General features: G+C 49.4%; 1 protein-coding gene across 1 annotated transcript in view; it reads left to right on the top strand.

Moving 5' to 3' along the window:
* Positions 1–19310, top strand: part of ATF6 (activating transcription factor 6) — a 946910-nt gene that overhangs the window by 520479 nt on the left and 407121 nt on the right. The window contains exon 11 of the mRNA XM_069641287.1: positions 6607–6726. Within this exon, the coding sequence (XP_069497388.1) occupies positions 6607–6726 (120 nt within the window). The remainder of the gene's footprint in view (positions 1–6606; positions 6727–19310) is intronic.

The raw sequence follows: 19310 nt of genomic DNA, 5'->3' as shown, positions 1-19310 counted from the left end.
TCTTTTTTCCCCATCGGGGCCGGGGTCCGGAAAATGCCTGGAAGCGGCAAGACCCGAAATGAAATGGGAATGACCCAACAGGTAAGTCTTAGAGGGAAACTGAGCTTTTCCTATTCCTTTCCTTCTCTCACCTTGTTCTTGTCTTTTTCTCTCTAGGCTCTGGGAAGTGGCTGTGGATCCGGATGATCGCTGCTGAAGATGGAGGCGTCCAGGATAGGTGAGTGAAATGCAGCGCTGCAGCGATCGTAGCGAAATGCTTTTAAAAATGATGTCTTCCTTTTCAGGATCGTCGGTGTGATGTCTCCGTGGTGCTGATTTAGCAGGTAAGGTCTTTTGTCTCCCTTTGCAGGTGACCCAGGATACTGACAGGCGTGGCCGAGGTCCAGATGCAGGAGCTGACACGGTGAGCGTCCAGCTGCGAGGAGCAGAACAACGCGAAGCGTGAGTTGCTGATCGGGTGTGGTTTAAATAGCTTTGGAAGAAGTTCCAAGTGTGTATCCTTCCACCGATCAGGTATGTATCCTTCCCCAACCACACCCGGGTGGAAAGTAGTCCCACAGGTAAAGTAGTTCCATTCAGGCCTCAAGAGGGCCTGGATGTAGCAGCATGGTCTGCATCAGGTAAGTGCACATTAAAACACTTGAACACATGTCTAGCTTTATGAGCCTGGCGCCTAAGGCGCCAGGACAGGGGTCCAACATGAGCCTGGCGCCTAAGGCGCCAGGACTGCGTCCAAAGGGCCCCAGCTTGGGCCCGCTGGCACTCCCCTGGGGGAAATGATGCCTGCCTCTGGGGTTGCAGGGTCGGACCTGGCTCCTTGGAGGTAGGCATCATGACACACCCCAGCTTTCTTGGTGCCATTCGATGCTAGAAACTGTAACGGGAAATGTGTGTCACGGAGTCTAGTGAAATCTGCTGGGATCAGGTGGGTTTCCTGAAGGAATACTACCAAGGCCTCTTCATTCTGCAACCGTCGCAGCATGGATTTCCTCTTCTGTGGTGCATTTAAGCCTCTGACGTTGATCGTCAGGAACCTGACTTTTCGGTGTGGTTGTGAGGTTACGCTATCATCCATCTGCTCCTGGGGCGATGTCTGAGGGGAGGGGCGGTGGGTATCAGGCATCACCTATGGGCTTGGTGTCTGTGCAGTTCTCCAGTGGTCGAATTTTATGAACCCTCCAACGGGAGAATAAACTTGTTCTTTTGAGGGAGTGGGCCAACTGGGCCATAACTGTTCTCCCAGCCAACAGGGCTGGGATCCAACCACTACATTGATTTGTTCTCTGAGGGTGAGTTGGTGACATACTCCTTGGAGTGGGGTATAGGCCGCTCGGGACCCGCAGCGTTACTGGCTCCTGATTTCATCTTAGGATCGGTCAGCGTATGATCCCTGGTCTGGGCTGTATCATTTTATCTTTCGGCGTCTCTGCGTCTTCGACCAAGGTTGCTGCTGCTGTCCCTGGGGTAGCCGCTCCGCCACCCCCGGTGACTGCTGAGGGGTCTGAGCGGTCAAGGCCGCCGGCGGGCATGGGTGCAGGATGGACTCAGCGTCCTCTAGGTGGCTGATTCTGCGCTCGGTTCCCTGAAATGTGAATTGGAGAGTGGAGGGGAAAAGCCATCTGTAGCGAATCTGCTGGCTCTGTAGGAATAGAGTTAGGGGTCTAAGGGTTCTTCTTTTCTGTAGAGTTGTTAACGAGAGGTCCTGGAAAATCTGCAGTGGGGAGCTCATGAACGAAAGTTCATCTTTGGTGCGGCTAATGGCCGAGATGGCCTCTTTAGTAGCGTAGAAATGGACCCTAGTGATTACGTCTGGGGGGCCGTCCGAATCCACCCCCCGTCTTGGTCGTAGCCTGTGAGTACGGTCCAGGATAAGTTGGGTTTTATCCATGTTTGGAAGAAGAGCTTGGAAGAAATTGCCAATGTATTCTGGTAGCTCTTTGTCTGGGATGGTCGATGGGCCCCCTCGGATGCAGAGGTTATTTTGTCGTGCCCTGTTTTCTAGGTCTTCTTGCTTAAACTCCAGCACTTCATTCTTGTTCTGCAGCGCCAGGATCTCACGTCTCATGTCTAGGATCGTGGCGTCATGGCTCTGGGTCAGGTCCTCCACTTCTCCCAGCCTCTGTTCCACTTCGGTCAGTCTTTGATCAGTCTGGTCCATCCGCGTGGTAAGCTCTGACATACATGATCGGAACTCCGCCTTGATGTCCTGCATGAAGGCCTGGATGTCTTCCTTAGTAGCTAATTTACCTTGCTCCTCTGGGGGTTTTTGTGGGGTTAATTTAGGGGGAGGGTCCGGCTTCTTCGTCTTGTCCGCTGCCAAGAGCATAGTGGAGATGTCCGAAGATTTGGCTGATTTCGTTGGCTTCGACATTGTGCTGAGATTAGGAGCTCCGGGCTGCAGTGACTGCAATGCTTAGGGATCTCGAGATGGAACTTTCTGGACTGAGGAGGCTAGAGGTCGGGACCCCACAGGGGATAAAAGCGACTTGTGGGGAGGGGGAGATTCAGGTGAACAGGCAGTCTGCCCGATGCAATGAGGATCACCACGCCGTGCCTCTGTGGCGTTAGAAAGGGGCCGTAGTAGCGGTGCAGCCAATGTGGGATACTGTAGGAGGGTGGGTGGAACGTATCGGGCTGGTGGGGCCTCAGAGCCGGGACTCAGGACTCAATATGGGCAGCAGGAGTGGGCTGGGGTGCCCCAGGAAGTCCAAGAGATGGAAGGGGGGGCTCAAGAGGGGCACCAGGGGACCGCTGCTCGGACGGAGGGCACCGCCAGGTCTTCTGGGCAGCAGCGGCCAGTTAGAACCCATTCAAGCCTTAGGGACGCTCCTACCTCATCGGGGCCCGTGGGATCCTGGACCCCGCCGCCGGGCATTACTCAGGTGCTGGGGAGGAGCCGACCGTCAGCCGCTCCCACGTAGGATCTCCAGGGATGGCAGTGAGCCCGGCTGGTGGGAGGCCAGCTGAAGGAGAGTGGGCCGGGGCGCCCCTGGAAGGAGCCAGACCACCTGATGGAGGAGGGGCCGGTGAGAGGGTTCCCGGATCACCTCGACATCCGTGCCGGGACTCTGGCGTGGGGTGGTGGGGCAGAGTGGGGCATGCAGCAGCCCCTACGGAATCCTAGAGGAGGCCACCCGGCCACCTTTGAAGGCGAGACCGGAGGCTCCAGCCACATAGCCTCAGCACGTCGGTCGGGCCATCCGTCGGTGCAAGGAGTGTCTGTCTCTCTTCAGCTTCAGCCGGGGCCCCGTCGTTCCCCAGCGCTCCAGGCCCTCAGGCAGGGTGGCTCAGGGGGTAGCGTGACCGCCGAACATCGGCGGCCTCGCTCCTGTTGTCAACCCGGGTGGGCGTTAACTTGATTCCCGCTGCGGGGGTCGCGATCGCTGGCTCCTCCGCGGCTCTCCCTCGACTCCCTGGCAGGGAGCCACTGCAGCCTCGTGGAGCTGTGTGGTCAGCAGGACCACGGATATGGGGGGAGGGGAGGCAGCCACTCTGTTCTGGGGCCTCCGGTTGACTCGCCTCCGGGAGGAGGAGGAGGGGGCCACCTATTCACCGCGGAGCGGGAGCCGGCAGCCCACGCCAGATTGGGTTCAGCCTCCGGCATCTGATCCGAGGCTTACTTCGTCCCGTTCTGGGAATGACAGGATGATCCCTCCCTGTCCGCCATCTTGTAAGCCCCGTCAGGAGGCGGGGGGCAACGGGCCGAATCAGGAGTTCTGGGGTGGTAATATCACTTCCCCAGGCAGCAGCCAACGCCTCAGAGGTTTGCCTTGCTAATGAGCCAAGGATCGCCGCAGACCGACCCTTTAAGGTTCATTTTTTCTTAATCGCCGCGGGTCTTGTACGGAGCCCTTCACAGGAGCAGCTGCATCGTTCGCGCTCCAGGCCACGCCCCCCAGATTTGGCATTGTTAATCCTAGTATTGAAGGATGTAGGTTTAGCCTGAGTGATGGCTGCTTTGTATTGTCTAGAACAGTTTTTGAAAGCTGTTTTGGTTGTTTCGTTAGGGTTTTTTCTCCAGGTTGCAAGCAAGGTTCTTTTAGATGACCGTAATTCCATGAGTTCTTGGGTGAACCAGGCGTTTGAGTGCTTAGTTTTCTTCCCTTTCTTAAGTGTGAGAGGTGCTATGGTGTCTACAGCGCAAGTGATGACTTGATTAAAGGCATTAGGGAATGGAGGCTGGAAAGCAGGAGCTAGGAGATGTGGAAGGAGGTTTTCACTTTGTGCGAGCTTCTAGAGAAGGCTGCTGGCAGTGTTAAGTTGGGTTTAGTGGGCCCAGTAGTGGTGGAAATGTTGAGTTTGATGCAGAAATGATCGGACCAAGGGATGGGGGAGATCTCAGGGATAAGGATGGGACAGTTATGATGAGCTACCCAGTCAAGCGTGCGTCCTTTTGTGTGGGTAGGCTCGGTGATGGTTTGGATGAACCGTAAAGTGGTCAGGGTTTTTATAGAGTAGATTCTTGGGCATTGTTACCATCATTCAGGCCTAGATTAAGGTCACCTAGTAGCACTATCTTAGAGGTTTTTTTGATGTTATTGGACAATGCATGTATGAGAGCCTCTTGGAACTTAGAAGAGGGGCCAGGAGGGCGGTACACAAGATGGAAGGCTATGGTGGAGGTGGGCGAGGTCTGGAGTTTAATTAGGAGATATTCAGCTTTGGGTCCTAAGTCACTTTGCATTCTTCTAAAGTTAAGAGTGTCTCTGGCAATAATGGCAACACCTCCCCCTCTTTGGCCGACCCTCTCCTGCCTAAAGATGGTGTAGTCGTTGCGGGTGGCCAGGGAGAAGGCGGGCCGGATGATTCCTGGAGCCAGGTTTCACAAATAAAGATCTAGGTGGTCACTAGTGATCAGGTCGTGTACATCAAGAGTGTGGGCAGGGATCGACCGGGCGTTCACCTGGGCACACTTCAGGGCAGGTGTGTTGCTGCTGATCAAAGCTGGTGGGTTGGCGAGCTTAGTGGCAGCAGGTTCATTTAGTGTCGTTGTCACAGGGGCAGTGGTCACAGAGGCATGGCAATCGGCAGTGGCACTGGAGTCAGTGCTAACATTATTAAAAAGCAATCATGGGGGCAGTGGTCACAGAGGCATGGCAAACATCATTGGCATTAGAGTCACAAGGGAGGGAGGGTGATTTGGCTGACGGCCGTTTCGCTGTGTCTCTGGTGATAGCAAGGTGCTTGTGAATTATTGGGGGGGCGTCCCTGACATGGGGATAATGCAGAGCAGTCGTGTTGGGGAGTGAGGCTCCGTTATGTGTTGGCGCCCTCATTAGAGAGCGGTGGCTAGGTACGGTGACCGCAGGGTTGGGGATGATATTGCATTCTCTCGACCTCACCCTCAGGCGGGCGTTGCGGATGGTGATAGAGGGAGGGGTTTTCAGCGTGCGCTCGGACGTGAAGCGCGATCGGAGCCGCTTGTTTCTGAGAGCCAGTGTCCCGCATCAGAGGGCGGTTGGTGCATAAGGGGGTGCATGTCCCTTACCTTCAGGTGCCCAGCGAGGCCCGGCAGACGGCAGCTCCGCTCCACGGCTTCGCCTGCCGGCGCACCTCCACTCCATTTAAAGCAGGAGGGGAGGGCCGGACAGGGCGCAGGAGCCAATCCGGGCTATGTTGATGCCTGGTCACCGGGGCAACCGCGGCGGCGGCCATCTTATGGTTCATTCGTGCTGCGTGGTTCTTCTGGGTGGCGGCAGATGAATTCAAACACTCAGGTAATCTTAGCAGACTTCTAACAGCTGATGTAGATAACAGCTGAACCTCCCCTCGCAGCGGAGCTGCAGAGAAGGAGATTGGCCTTTCCTCCAGGCCTTCGCTCCATGGCTTTGCTTGCCGGCGCACCTCCCCTCCATTTAAAGCAGGAGGGGAGGGCCGGACAGGGTGCAGGAGCCAATCCGGGCTATGTTGATACCTTGTCACTGGGGCAAACGCGGCGGCAGCTATCTTATTGGTACTTCGTGACGCGTGGTCTTCTGGGTGGCGGCAGATGAATTCGAACACTCCGCTGTTCGTAGCAGACTTCTAACAGCTGGTGTAGATAACAGCTGATCCTCCCTTCGCAGCGGAGCGGATTTGAGAAACCCTTGTCCAGTACTTGTTTTAACTGTGCATTCTGGGATTTGTAGTCTTATATTTCCCCTTATAAATCCAGAACTATAAGCCCCAGAATGTAAGGTAAAACCACAACTGGACTATTGGACCCCAAATGGAATGGATAATGTTGACATATACGTAGAAGCCTGTTTGTGCATTTTGGCAGTGGGGACCCATCTGTGCAGAGGATTCCATTGATTTTCCTATGCTTTTCAAGACATGCTTTGCTCCTATTACTAAGTGTATGGATGACCCACAAGTCTGCAAGGAAGATAATGTGGACTACTAGTTCAAGTCACTGCAGTGAATATCATGTACTTATTTTATTTCCATCTGGTTATTGTGACCTGTTATAGAAACAGGTAATCTACATTCAAATTCTTAGTTATTAAAAAAGCAGTGCTTTTCAAGATCGATCTGGCATGTTCAGTTTCATTAGAGGACTTTGACAAGCAATCTTGATGCTTTCATATCTTTATAATAATGGTGGACTTTGTTTTGCTGTCTCAGGTATGAACAATCGGTCTCCAATGACAAAGCATTGATGGTAGTGAAGGAAGAAGCACTGATATATATTCCACAACCACCCCCACCTTGTCAGCCACAAGTCAACCGAACGGAGTCCCGAAGGTGAGTGATTATTAAAGATGTCAAAATGTACAATGAACAAAAAAATAATAGATGCACATTAGACTCTGTAGACACATTGTCACATCTGCAAACAAGGAGCTGCTCCTTGTTCCACATTTGTAGTATACAAGTAAAATGGCAATTGATAAACGCAAACAAGCAATTAATTTCCTTGCATGGCTATTTGATCCAAAAGACAAATAATTGGATCCATAAGGTGCAGACTTCAAATATGGCAAGTAAGTTCTAACAGTAAATTTGCTCTCTGCCTGATGAAAACATTTTTCTCAGCTTGTTTAAATATTGAAACAAAGGCATCTTTAATCAACAAGGGGTTAGAAAAATAGTAACTTAAGCCAAGAGTCTCTAGAGAACTCTTCACACAGCTTATCCATGGGATACTTAGCACTTTGTCAAGTTGTAGAATGCCATTTAAAATGATTTTTTTCAGACTTCTCAATTGCACAAATCCTAGACCAGGCTCAACTGCGAAATCACAGCAATAGGAGTCCACTAACCTTCCCAGTATACTAGTTTATCTGCTGTGAACAAAGCTACTCGTGGTAAACTTGAAAAAAAATGTCCTTTCGATTATTTATAACGAATTTTGACTACTTATGCCCAGTGCTCCATAAAGGATTTGGAAGTAGGAGTATTTTACTCCGTATTTTTTAAAGTTGGGAGTTAAATGATTTTTTAGGGAGTAAATATGTAAGTCCAAATCCCAATGGGAGCATTTTTATAAGCAAATAAAAATAGGTTTTAACTGGAAAAGTCTGAAATGTTTTAGTAATAATTATTTCTTTGCACCTAGTTATGCATGCACATGCAAAGATACAGGTTTACTTCTTCCGATCAGGCAGAACAATAGTAGTTCTTCTGTCGTACTACGTGCACAAATAGTCCAAAAATAGCTGTGTGGGTGAAAGCAGGGGCACAAGGTTTTGCGGGTCTCTTTCCTATTTTTGTCGGGAGTATTTTTACTTCCGATTTTTATTTTGGGGGAGTATTTGCCTATTTTTACACCTTATCTGTAAGGGCTGCTCATGCCCCATACACCATCCCTATAATGACCAATACGTAGAGATTTTGCTTTGTACACTTTCCTTGCTGGGGGGAACTATTTGACCACTATAGGCAGTAAAGACACTTAAAATACTGTGACAAATGAGGTCAATTTGTGCCTTCTCCATAGAGGGGAGCCATCCCCTGTTAAGGCTAGGAGGTGAGCCCACTGTTCAAGAACCTCCCTAGGGGTCTGGTGAAGTGGGACTGGGAGTGACTCCCCTCTTGGGGACAATAACTCCCAGTCCAAAAGTACTACAATGTCCGTTTTGACCAATTGACCAATCCTTGGATGTCGTCACTTCTCCCCGAGGGGGAGCTCCTTCCCATGAGGCCAGGGACGTGAGGTCGCTACCTGATATAGGAGACACAGTATTCTCATACTTCATCACACCCTTCCTGACCCTCCTATCATACACAGATCACTTCAGCACACCACACTTCTATGTATGTGTGCAAAATAGGAAATCCAACCTCCTTCCTGAGACGTACTGAGACGAGGAAGAATAGGGACTGCGTATTTGACATTGAAGAATAATCCATGCACCCAGTGGAGAAACACAATAGTAATATTGAGACGAGGCAGAAGCACAAAGTCATGAAGATGAAAGTGGGAAACAACTACAGCGAGTGGTCTAGTCGCTCAGAGAAAGCCAGCAAAAAATCACAAGGTAAAAAGCAAGAACGTACAACCGCTGGCGTCGGTCCGCCCCTGGAGGAGCTTCGAGCAAGGGAGTGGAGCAGTGCTGACGGGAGATGCTGCAGACCAGGATCCTTGTGGCAGGCACTGTCCAAGAATGAATAAAGAAAGACTTACCTGAGGGTTGGAGAACCCGATGTCCGGTTCCAGAGTAGCTGGGAACCAAGCTGGCTACTGGAGTCCCGATGTCCTGGGAGAGACCAATGAACCTGCCACAGCACCAGAACTGACTGCAACAGCCAAAGGGAAGCTGAGGCGAACCAGAGGAGACCAGAAACCCTGCAGACCAAGCAACCATTTACCCGGTGAATGCGCGGGAAGGAGCTGGGGAACCCTGAGGGCTATGGTCTACGGAGGGAGGAAGAGTGGAGAGATCTTCATCGCTCGCAGTGCGACAAACTGCATTCCGAAGAATGAAAGATACTGGGTCAGAGGTTATTCCAGCGAAAAGCTACTGAAAGAAGCCAACCATGCTTGGCAGGAGAGGAAACCAAGTTGGTGGAAATTGGACAAGGAGAAATACTCCAAGATCATGAGGGCAAAAGGGAGGCCAGAAGTAAGTAAATATTCCCTTTTGGTTATGCGAACTGTGATAGGAGGATAGCCCTCATAACATGAAGAGAAATATTCATTCAGGGCTAACCATACTTGGCAGGTGTGTAAACCTCTTTAAAACTGGATGGGCACAAGATCCAGGTAAAGCAGAGTGAGGGAGACCCGAGTACTGCATATCCTGGCTGGAGAAGCCACTAACCGTATGAAAGTCTGAAAGAGTGGAATGGGCATGAGACCCAAGTAAAACAGAGGGGGGAAGAGATACGAACACTGTCTATCAAGGCTGGGATCGCCACCATCAGTGCAAGGATTTAAGAGAATCGAATGAGTACATACCTTGTGAACAAGAGAGTGACAGGGATACGAGTGCGTGTTACCAAGGATGGGAACGCCCCCAACTATATGGGATTAATTGGACTGAGAACATTTGGGTGTGGAGAAGATGACGAGAAAGGCCAGAGGAAGAGAGAGATTCCCTCTGGCCTTGTCAATTGTGAACTGTAATAAGAAGACTGAGCAGGGAGACATTCCCCCTGGTGTGATGAACTGAGAGTAAAAATCCAGAGAGGGTGAGAACACCACCAAAGAAGGGCAGAGGAAAGGAGACATTCCCCCTGGTGTGGAAATCCAGAGAGGGTGAGAACACCACCAAAGGCGGCCAGGGGAAGGGAGTCATTTCCCTGGCACTGTAAAAGTGCAGAGATCAAGATAACTAGAGAAGGTAGTCATTCTCCAGAAACCCAATAGTGAAGAAAACCATGAGCAATAAGGAATGTTTGAGTTGGAGGTGGAATGTTATCCTTTTGAGTTGCGCTGAGAACTTTGCTACTTGTTGACTTTTCAACCTGAAACTTGGGGAAAGAAGCCAATCCCTCAGGCCAAGGTTTTGCCTACAATTGGAACTGTGATACATTGTCCAGAAGAAGGGAATCATCGTTCTGGACCGAGAAGATCTACTACCTCTTTAGTTATAATTTAAGGGACAGAAGCAGGTTTTTGACACAGAACGCAGACATCCTGATTCAATCCTTAGTATTACGTTGAGGCAGGGAACGCCTCAGAGTTAGGGCAAGATAGATTTTTTTTTCCTCTTGATGTTTAAGACCATAAAGGTTTATGCCAACAAGCATGCCACCTGGGTGTCAGTCTGCTCCTTCTGCACCCTTACATGGGACTTGAAAAACCTGTTTGTTCTCGTGTTTTTACACAACTATCAGTGATCCTCCTTCCACCCTGTTGGCTTCAGGTAATGCTGACTTTCTTCTGAACGTCGCCATCAACGAAGGACACACTTTTTTGCGATTGTGATGATGTATTTAAGCACAGTAAGAACTGTGGAGAGAGACCTCCTACGTAGTGCACGACTACGATGGAGGGAGGAGAATCCTTGATACACAGATGCGAGCCTCTATGGACATTTCCTGGATGGGCGGAGCTGCACAAAGCCAGCGGTGGCATAGCAGAAGCAGGACCCGCTAGCTGGAGGCTACGTGGCAGGTGCTCTGACCGAGCAAGAGGCTCGGGACAGGCACAGAAGAAAGATGGGAAGCAAACAGTCTTACCTCATGGTGCCACCACTAGAGAACAGCGGTAGGCCGGGTGCCCAGCAACCGATGCCAAGACCAGGAAAAAGAGCCAAGGGAGTGCTGGTACCGACGAGACATGCACGAAAAGAGAAGCACATTCTCACAACATGAAGACGCCAGTAAGGGCTGTACACTTTGGGGTCACAGACTGACTAAGCTTTCTACGTCCACAGTTTGAGAAGCTGGGAAAACTGGACGGGCACAAGACCCGGGTAAAGCAGAGTGAGGGAGACTCAACTACTGCATATCATGGCTGGAGAAGCCACCATCAGTCCAAGAATCGAATGAGTACATACTCTCTGAACAAGAGAGTGAAAGGGATACGTGCGATTGTTTCAAAGGCTAGGAAAGCCCCCAAATATGAGATTAATTGGACTGAGAACCAATAACCCTACCAAAGAGCCACAGGAATTTGGGGATTTACAGTGCCACAAAGGTATGATGCAGAGAAGTGTTGTGTAACGTAATCCTGGAGGGATTTCACCACTGGTATAAAGCTGAAAAACATAAGAAGAATTCGTCTTTTCATTTATAATTTTAAACCGACAAACTCTATATTAAGACTGTCAAGTGTGTAAAGACATTGTAAAGGAACTCTGAGATAAGTCTTCGATGAGTCAGGCCAGAAAGAAGCCTGTTGCAAGGCTATTGCGCAACCCTCATTTCCCTTTTGGTTTGATTTTCTAAAGTGGTAGGGCCAGTTAGTAACTAGGAATTCTGATTCTTTTTGAACTTTGATGAGCACCCTTAGTTTTTGTTTTAGAAGGTAGGGAACTCCCTTCATAGCGATAGGGCCGGATAGGTATTTTTATTTTTATTTGAATAAACAAATCTGTACCATGACCCATTGTAGTCCGAGTCCTCCTTCTGGTCTGCCACAATACCTAGATTAGGTTGTTTAATCTTACTGCCACAAAGTAAATTTGAGAATGCCAAAGTGTGTCTGCAAATTTCACACCTAAATATACAAAATTCTTTCAGTGCTTCGGACTCCAAATACAATGATGGAACCTTATTTACTTTCTTTCTGCTATAGGCCACCATTTGTAATTTACGGTTATTGACCACCATATTGTTAGTGGTCATAAAGTCAACATACTTTGACAGCAGCTTTTGCAGTGCCCTGTCTATGGACCACCACCCGCCACAGGGGCACTGGGCCACCCTCAACACCAACTCACCAGAGGACACCCACTAAGTGGGGAGCCAGCAACCTTGGGAGACTCAGAGCACCGCATCGACTGCGGGAGGGGGGGGGCGAACCCCCCCCACTCAAGCCATGGGCCACAGCCCACATCGGTAAGGGGACCTTCAACGGCACTAGGTGGCCCCCAGCAGCTACCCAGAGACGAACAGGGAGGCAACCACCAGGCCTACAAGGGACACCATTAATCCTTCCCCGACCACCACAGGAGCCGGGACTTTACAGCATCCTCCCTTAGGGGACAGGAGCTGCAGCACCAGAGGCGCACTGTGTCCACGGCCCCCAGGGACTGGAGGGAAGGTCCAAGAGCCGGGGCAAAGAGGAGCAGGCCCACAAAGCAGAGCAATCTGGCACAGTAGCACAGGCGTGCCAATAGCGCAATCGGGCCAAGAGGCCCCTGATGCAGGGAAGCAACTTGGGAAGAGGAAGTCCTACTATAGGAAATAAAGTCACAGGAAGAGGAGGCCCTCACTTCACCAGTCCCCAACTGAGTGACCATGGCGCATTCCTTGCCCAGGAGGCAGCTACTATGGGTCTCCCTGAAGCTTCGGTGTATAACAGAAACTGGGTGGGCAGCGGCGGGCATCTCCCACACGGCATAAACAGACATCCCCACAAGGGAGAGAAGGGACAACCACAACCTGACTGGTGAAAGGACCAACTACCCAGGACTAACAGGCAACTACAAGCCAGCGAAAATGTCACAGAATAAACCCAAAGAACACAAGGAAGGGACCCCCGTAGCCAGGACTTCTAAGAAGCAAGAAGGTACCCTTCAAAAGCTCTGGCGAAGGGAAGGGGAGGCCACGATGATCGAGGATCAGTCATTAGTAGATCAACCAGGGGTGGAAGAACCCCAGGGACTGAACCAAAGGCAAGAAGTCACAAGCGACTTGCTCCAACAATGCTTCAAAGTTTTCAGCGACTGAATGACAGACACCCTGCAAACACATCTGAGCCTGATACGTACAGAGCTAGCCCAATCCCTATAGGAGATTAAAGGCGAAATAGCTGAACTTGGAGACCGAGTTGACACCAATGAAAACGCCATTCAATAACTCACGGAAGACACCCGTAAGATCGACGCCATAGCAGATCAGCTTGCTGTTGCAACGCACAACCTCAAGCTCCAAACTGAAGACTTGGAAAATTGCTCATGAAGATCAAACATCAGAGTTAAGGGGCTGCCCGAAAGTGTGAGCGGCCCATGCTAGTAGTAATGGCACTGCAACGACACCACGAAAAATAAGCAATCCTGCTAGCGGCAAGGAATGCGGCCCCGGTAAAAATCAACTGCACCGAAATTCAGCTCTTTCAAGACCTGGCCAAGACAGCACTGGCAAAAAGGAGGCAAATGGGCCCTATAACTAAGGCCTTTTCCCAGGCCCAGATTCGCTACAGATGGACATTCCCCTTTGGGATAGTCTTCATGTGGCAGGGCCGCCAACATTGCAAATCCACGCTGGAAGAAGGGCTCAACATATTGAACATTGAAGAGGAATGGGGGAAATATGAGGAGCGTGAGCCAAGAGGCCTTCGCACGAAAGGCTTCAAGAGAAACCCAGGGAATGGAGGAAAGTAGGAGAGCCAAAGCCAAGACGCAAACCCCCTAGAGGTCCAGAGGGTCAATGGCCAGAGTCTCTAGACTAAATGATAAGACCCATCCAGCGACAAGCATGGGGACAGGGAGACCCAAGAGGGCGACCCTAAGAGGTGACATCCATACACCCCGGGGGGATTCACATACATAGGGGGACCGCATGGGGAGGTGGGAGGGATGGACATTGCGCTTGGAATTGGGGGAGGGCAAGGGAACTGCTCGACCTGCAGTTTCCATCTCCAGGTGTTTAACAAGACTCGCCACCCTGGCGAAGCTCATGGGGGGCGGGGGCGAGCTGAGTTTAGCCGGAGAGTAGGGGAATGGGAAGGGGGTGCAGGGGAGGGGGATCGCTGCAAAGGGGAAAATGGACAGGGCACAAAGATAGAAATTGGTAGAGAGAAGGGGACACACCTACTCTCAGTGAACGTTAGGGGGCTGAACACCCCAGCCAATTCAGAAAATAGTGGCATTGCAGGAAACCCATATATGCCTGAAAGACGAGGGTACATTGAGACTGAGTGGCTATCCCTATCTTTTTCAGGCAAATGACAAGGGAAAGACGAGAGGGGTCCTGATGGCACTTTGACAACTACCAGACCTAAAAATAGATGGCACTAAAGTAGACAAAGAAGGGGGATTCCTATTTGTTCGGCTTCAATGGGGAGGAAAACCACTCAGGTTAGCTTCAGTGTATACCCCCAACTCTGGTCAGTATGTGTTCCTACAGGGGGTAATGGAGATTCTTGACCAGTTTACAAAGGGGCAGCTCATAGTAACTGAGGACTTTAACATGTGCTGGCACTCCACGGAAGATAGAAACGCTGGCAAGACCCCCACAGCAAAGGGCCGGTCCCCGAGCCTGCGAACCAGCATAGACCAATTAACCCTGGTCGATACCTGGAATAAACCTCAGGGGGGGTGCCAAGGGGTACATGTCCTTCTCCCACATGCATAGAGCATTCTCAAGAATTGACTACATCTGGGTCTCCGTTACACTGCTAGGCCAGGTCCGGAGCTTGAAACTTGGGCCCATAACCCTGTCGGACCATGCCCTACTGCTGCTGGAACTACAATGGAAGAAGGGGGCACATATTTCTTTGAAAGGAATAAGACCCAGGCCTCACAGGAACAGGTTGTGTGGGACGCCTTTAAGGCTACCATGCAGGGAGAGCTTATAGCTAAGACAGCATTGCGAACCAAACGGGAGAAGGCCCTACAAGCAGACCTAGAGAGAGAGACGCCTGAAAGAGGTGATGACAAGAATGGAAACGGACCAGGGGTAACCACCAGGAAGGAATATAGACACCTTAAAGGGCAAATTAACACTTTACTAGTCAAACAGGCAGAAAATCACTGCTTTACTCGAGACAGCGTTTTTACTTTCAGGCAAATAAAGCTGATTGCCTCCTGGCCAGGCAGGTGAAGAAAAGAGAGACTGGAGGAACGATTCGTTGTATCCGGACGCATGGGGGTAACGAGACCGCAGTATCTCGACTCTGTACTCCTTGAAGTCCCCCGACGGGAAAATCCTAGAGACCTTCCTAAAATCTTGCCCGCTCCAAAGAATTGATCAAAGTCGGAGAGATGCCATGGAGAGGGAGATCACAGAGGACAAAGTCTGGGAGGCGATTAGATCCCTGCCCCTAAACAAAGCCCCCGGCCCAGACGGTTTCCCAGCAGTGTTCTATAAAACATTCCAAGATGCCCTGGCTCCCATCTTGACAACCCTCTTTTTTTTTTTTTTTTATTTGTTTATGTCTCAAGGAGTCTTTACAAAACGTTTACAATATAAACAAAGCACATTACTTTTCATTAAATGCATTTCAATCATACAAAATATATACGAAGCATTGTATATAGCCTCAAACCTTACCATTACTGAGGATACAAAAGATTTTTAGGCGATTATTTCACAGCTTTTCAACACACGTACCACCGCAGATATTAATGCAACGTTAGAGCCTGACGTTAATCTGTCCCAAAAAAGTTCTGAGACAAGGTTTTCATCATGTTGCTCAAAACTCCTAAACAATACTATGCGCAAATTCCATGTCCCTTTGCATTCCATTAACAAATGCCCTAAGTGTTTGCTTTGTTGGATTGGTACAAACTGTGCATAGCTGTTTTGCTCTATCTCCTTGGTTTCGCCTTTCCAGTACTTCTCCACAATGTACCAGGTTTGGCCTTATCCTTAAGAAGTTGTTACGTGTTGAGCTATCCGGAGATTGCATGAGATAGTTTGAGAGGCAACCCAATTTTTTTCTCCATCCGCAAAAAGGGGTTATCAGGGGAGAACATTCTCACTTTCTCGATTGTTTCTATCCAGTCAATGGGCTCTAGCTTCCTCTTAATTTGCAAAGGATTAGAGATGAGGGTGTCTATGTCGAGGTCAATCTTGGAAAGGGACTCTATCACCATGCTCTCCAATGATGACAAGATTACAGATCTAGAATTTGACATATGACTTCTCACGTCACCATAGAGAGTAGGCTTTTTTCCAATAATGATTTCCCGATATAAGGAGATTAGTCTCCAGTTTGCCATACATCCCAGAGATTTTAGGCAGAGTTCAAATCTAAGACTCCAACTTGGTGTGTAGGCTGGGAGACCTAATACCCTCTTCCATAGACGACCCTCAAATACACCCCACTTAGTTGACCAAAGCCGCGGTCTAGCCTCCAATCCGTAGAGAATTACTGGAACTATTTTTGCCATATAATATCTGACCAGCCGAGAGATAGAGAACTTACAAAATGTGTGATTCAGTTTAAGCATTTGTGCTGCATCCTGCTCTATCTTGGCTGCGACCTCCGCTTCAGCATTAAAAAGGGCAGGAGAGGCATGAATGTTATAATATTTCACCATCTCTACCCTTTGAATTGTTTGGCCATCTAATTCCCAGTTCGAGTATTTAATCTATTTTTTAGGGTGTTTGAAAACCATGATGTTTGATTTGGCAGGGTTTATGGAGAGCTTGTTGATTCCGGCATACTCACTCAGCTTAGTTAACAAACGATGTAGCCCAATTGGTGTTCTATCTAGCAACACAATGTAGTCTGCATAGGCCAGCCAAAAGATCTTCTTTCCATTTAACACAGGACTGGCCAATGCAGACAGTTCCAGAGAGATACCCAAGTCTGCCAGGAAGAGATTGAAGAAAAGGGGGGCCCCCAAACACCCTTGTCTTACCCCCCTTCCTACCTCAATGGTTTCTGAGAGGTTCCTCGGCTCGTCCCGGCGGACTCTTAATTTAGACTCTCTGTGCAACTCCACCAACATTGCTAGAAGTGTTTCAGGCAATCCCCAAAGCCTCAATTTATTCCAAATTAGAGCCCTATCTATTTGATCGAAAGCTTTTGATAGATCAACCCACGTTCCATACAGGGGCAGCAACCTGTTTCCTTCTGTCTGCTCGCTTACTAAGTTACGAATCAAGCAATTCAATGATGTTGACATGCCTTTTCGGAAACCTGTTTGGAAGCGGGACTAAATATTTTGATGTTCTACCCACTGTGTCATTTCATTTAGCAAGAGCTTCATACTTTCTATGTCGAGCAGGGCTATAGGTCGATAGTTAGCTGCTGCTCGAAGATCCCCACTCTTGAAAAATGGTATGACGAATGCGATTTTGCAGGTTGCTGGAAATGAGGGTCTCATGAGAATCTCACTGAATAAATGGAATAGTAGATGTGACCACATTTTTGGCTCGTTTTTAAGTGTTTAATATGTCAGGCCATTAGGGCCTGCTGCTTTTGAGGCTGAGGACTTTGTAATTACCTCTTCAATATCCCTTTCATTAATTGCCATTGTGTATACGGCTTCGCTACGTACTGGGAACCACTAGTATCTTTAAAGATTTTTGTTAGAAGTTCCACCCACCCACTTTCGGAGACTAGGTTACACAAAGAACTGCCAGTTCCACCCTCAAATTGACTGATTAATGCCCTGAAGTTTTTTGTTTTCCCTTCTCCGAGCATTTTTAGCACCTGCTCCCCATCATTCTGCATTCGGGAGGCTTTTTGAAGAAATGACCAGGATCTATAATTGTTTTTTTCTCTGATGACTTCTGCTTTATAAACCTCTGGTGAGAGACCAGCCGACTTATTTTCTTGCAGGGCCCTTCTATACTCTCTTTTCTATCTCTGTGTCTCTTCATCAAATACATGGGTGTGCTTTTGTTTTACTATTCCTACTGACTCATTGGGGGCTGAGGTAGCCCAAAGACATTTGGTACATTTTTTTGGATGACATTGTCTCCCAGATACTTCTTGAGATCTTTTTCAGCTGCATATTAAGGATTGCACCTTCATGCCTATACAACCCTCTTCAACTCGTTCTCTAGCTCGGGGCAAATCTCACGAACCATGGAAGAGGGGAATGTGGTCCTTTTCCCCAAACCCAATAAGGACAAGACCCAATGTAGCTCGTACCACCCTATAGCTCTAATAAACATAGACGCCAAAATCTTTACAAAAATATTGACTGCCACCTGATCGAAAAAACAAATAAAAGGGCCTACGCAGCGGGGATACTGGCCCTGGATGCGGAGAAGGCATTCGATCGGGTAGAATGGCCATTTCTGTTTCGCACTGTGGAGGCAATGGGGTTTGGCCCAGGCTTTCTTCGGTTGGTCAGGGCCAACTACAGGTCGCCGCACATCAGGCTGGCCATAAATGGCCATTTATCTCAGGCGATGCCGGTATCCAGGGGCACCAAGCAGGGTTGCCCTGTGGCCCCAATTTTATACGCAATATACTTTAAACCCCTCCTAGCTAAGATCAGACACGAGACAAACATAAAAGGGATCCCGTTCGGGGCAAGGGGGCCACAAAGTGATGGCCTTCGCGGACGACTTAATAGTTGCAATGACATACCGGAACTCCTCACTCCTGAGAATGATCACACTCCTGGGGGAATTCGGTAGAGTGTCAGGGCTGAAGATTAACAACCCAAAATCCGAACTAATGAATCTACAGGGAGACGGGCACCCATCCACAGACCCACAGACCTACCACACACAGGGCAATTCATGCAAGTAGAGGGAAGCCTCGCAATCACAAATTCCATAGGCAACATGTATCAAGCCAATTATCCCCGCCTACTAGAAGTGATAAAGTCATGGCTGGGAGAAAGGGGCCCTCTCAACATCTCCTGGATGGGCCGGTGTAACGTAGTAAAAATGACAATCCTACCCAGAGTGCTGTATTACTTGATTGCCCAAAAAAAAATGTAAGACCTTGAATAAACTGGTAAACTTCATTTGGCAAGGGAAAAGGCCTTGGGTGTCATGGAAAATCATGACGGTGCCGACAAGGGCTGGGGGAATGGGTGCGCCGAACTTCCTGACGTACCACCGAGCAATGCAATTGCGAGTAATTCATGAATGGTTTAATGGGAATCCCGACAAGATCTGGCAGAGGGTGGACTTGGCAGTGGTGGGCTGACCCCAAGTTATGTGGAGCCCCAGGGAGGACAGGCCCCCCAATATGTACAGAAGCCAGATAACAGCCCTAGTGGGTGACATATAAGACACTGTGGTTACAGATTCAGGCATCACATCCTTCCCGTCCCCGTTTACACCCCTACTAAGAAATCCACACTTCACACCTGGGCTGGAGAAGGGGGCATTCGCCAGATGGGATGAGGCAGGCTGCCCCAAAGCAAGGGACATGATGGATAAAGAGGAGGTACAATCTTTTAAACAATGAAAACAGACTATGGAGCTTAGGGAGGAAGACAGATTCTGATACACCCAACTGAGACACCGGTTGCTGTCCCTGGGCATGAAACAATCTGCTACCAGGGACTTCACCCCTCTGGAAAAATACCTACTGACAAGCTCGGGAGACCACCAAATGATAAGTAAACTGTACA

This window comes from Ambystoma mexicanum, chromosome 1q (genome assembly GCF_040938575.1).
Source record: "Ambystoma mexicanum isolate Mex_15411 chromosome 1q, UKY_AmexF1_1, whole genome shotgun sequence".
NCBI classification, from domain to species: domain Eukaryota; kingdom Metazoa; phylum Chordata; class Amphibia; order Caudata; family Ambystomatidae; genus Ambystoma; species Ambystoma mexicanum.
The sequence above is the reverse complement of the archived record's forward strand: the minus strand, read 5'-3'. Positions and strand labels throughout refer to the sequence as shown.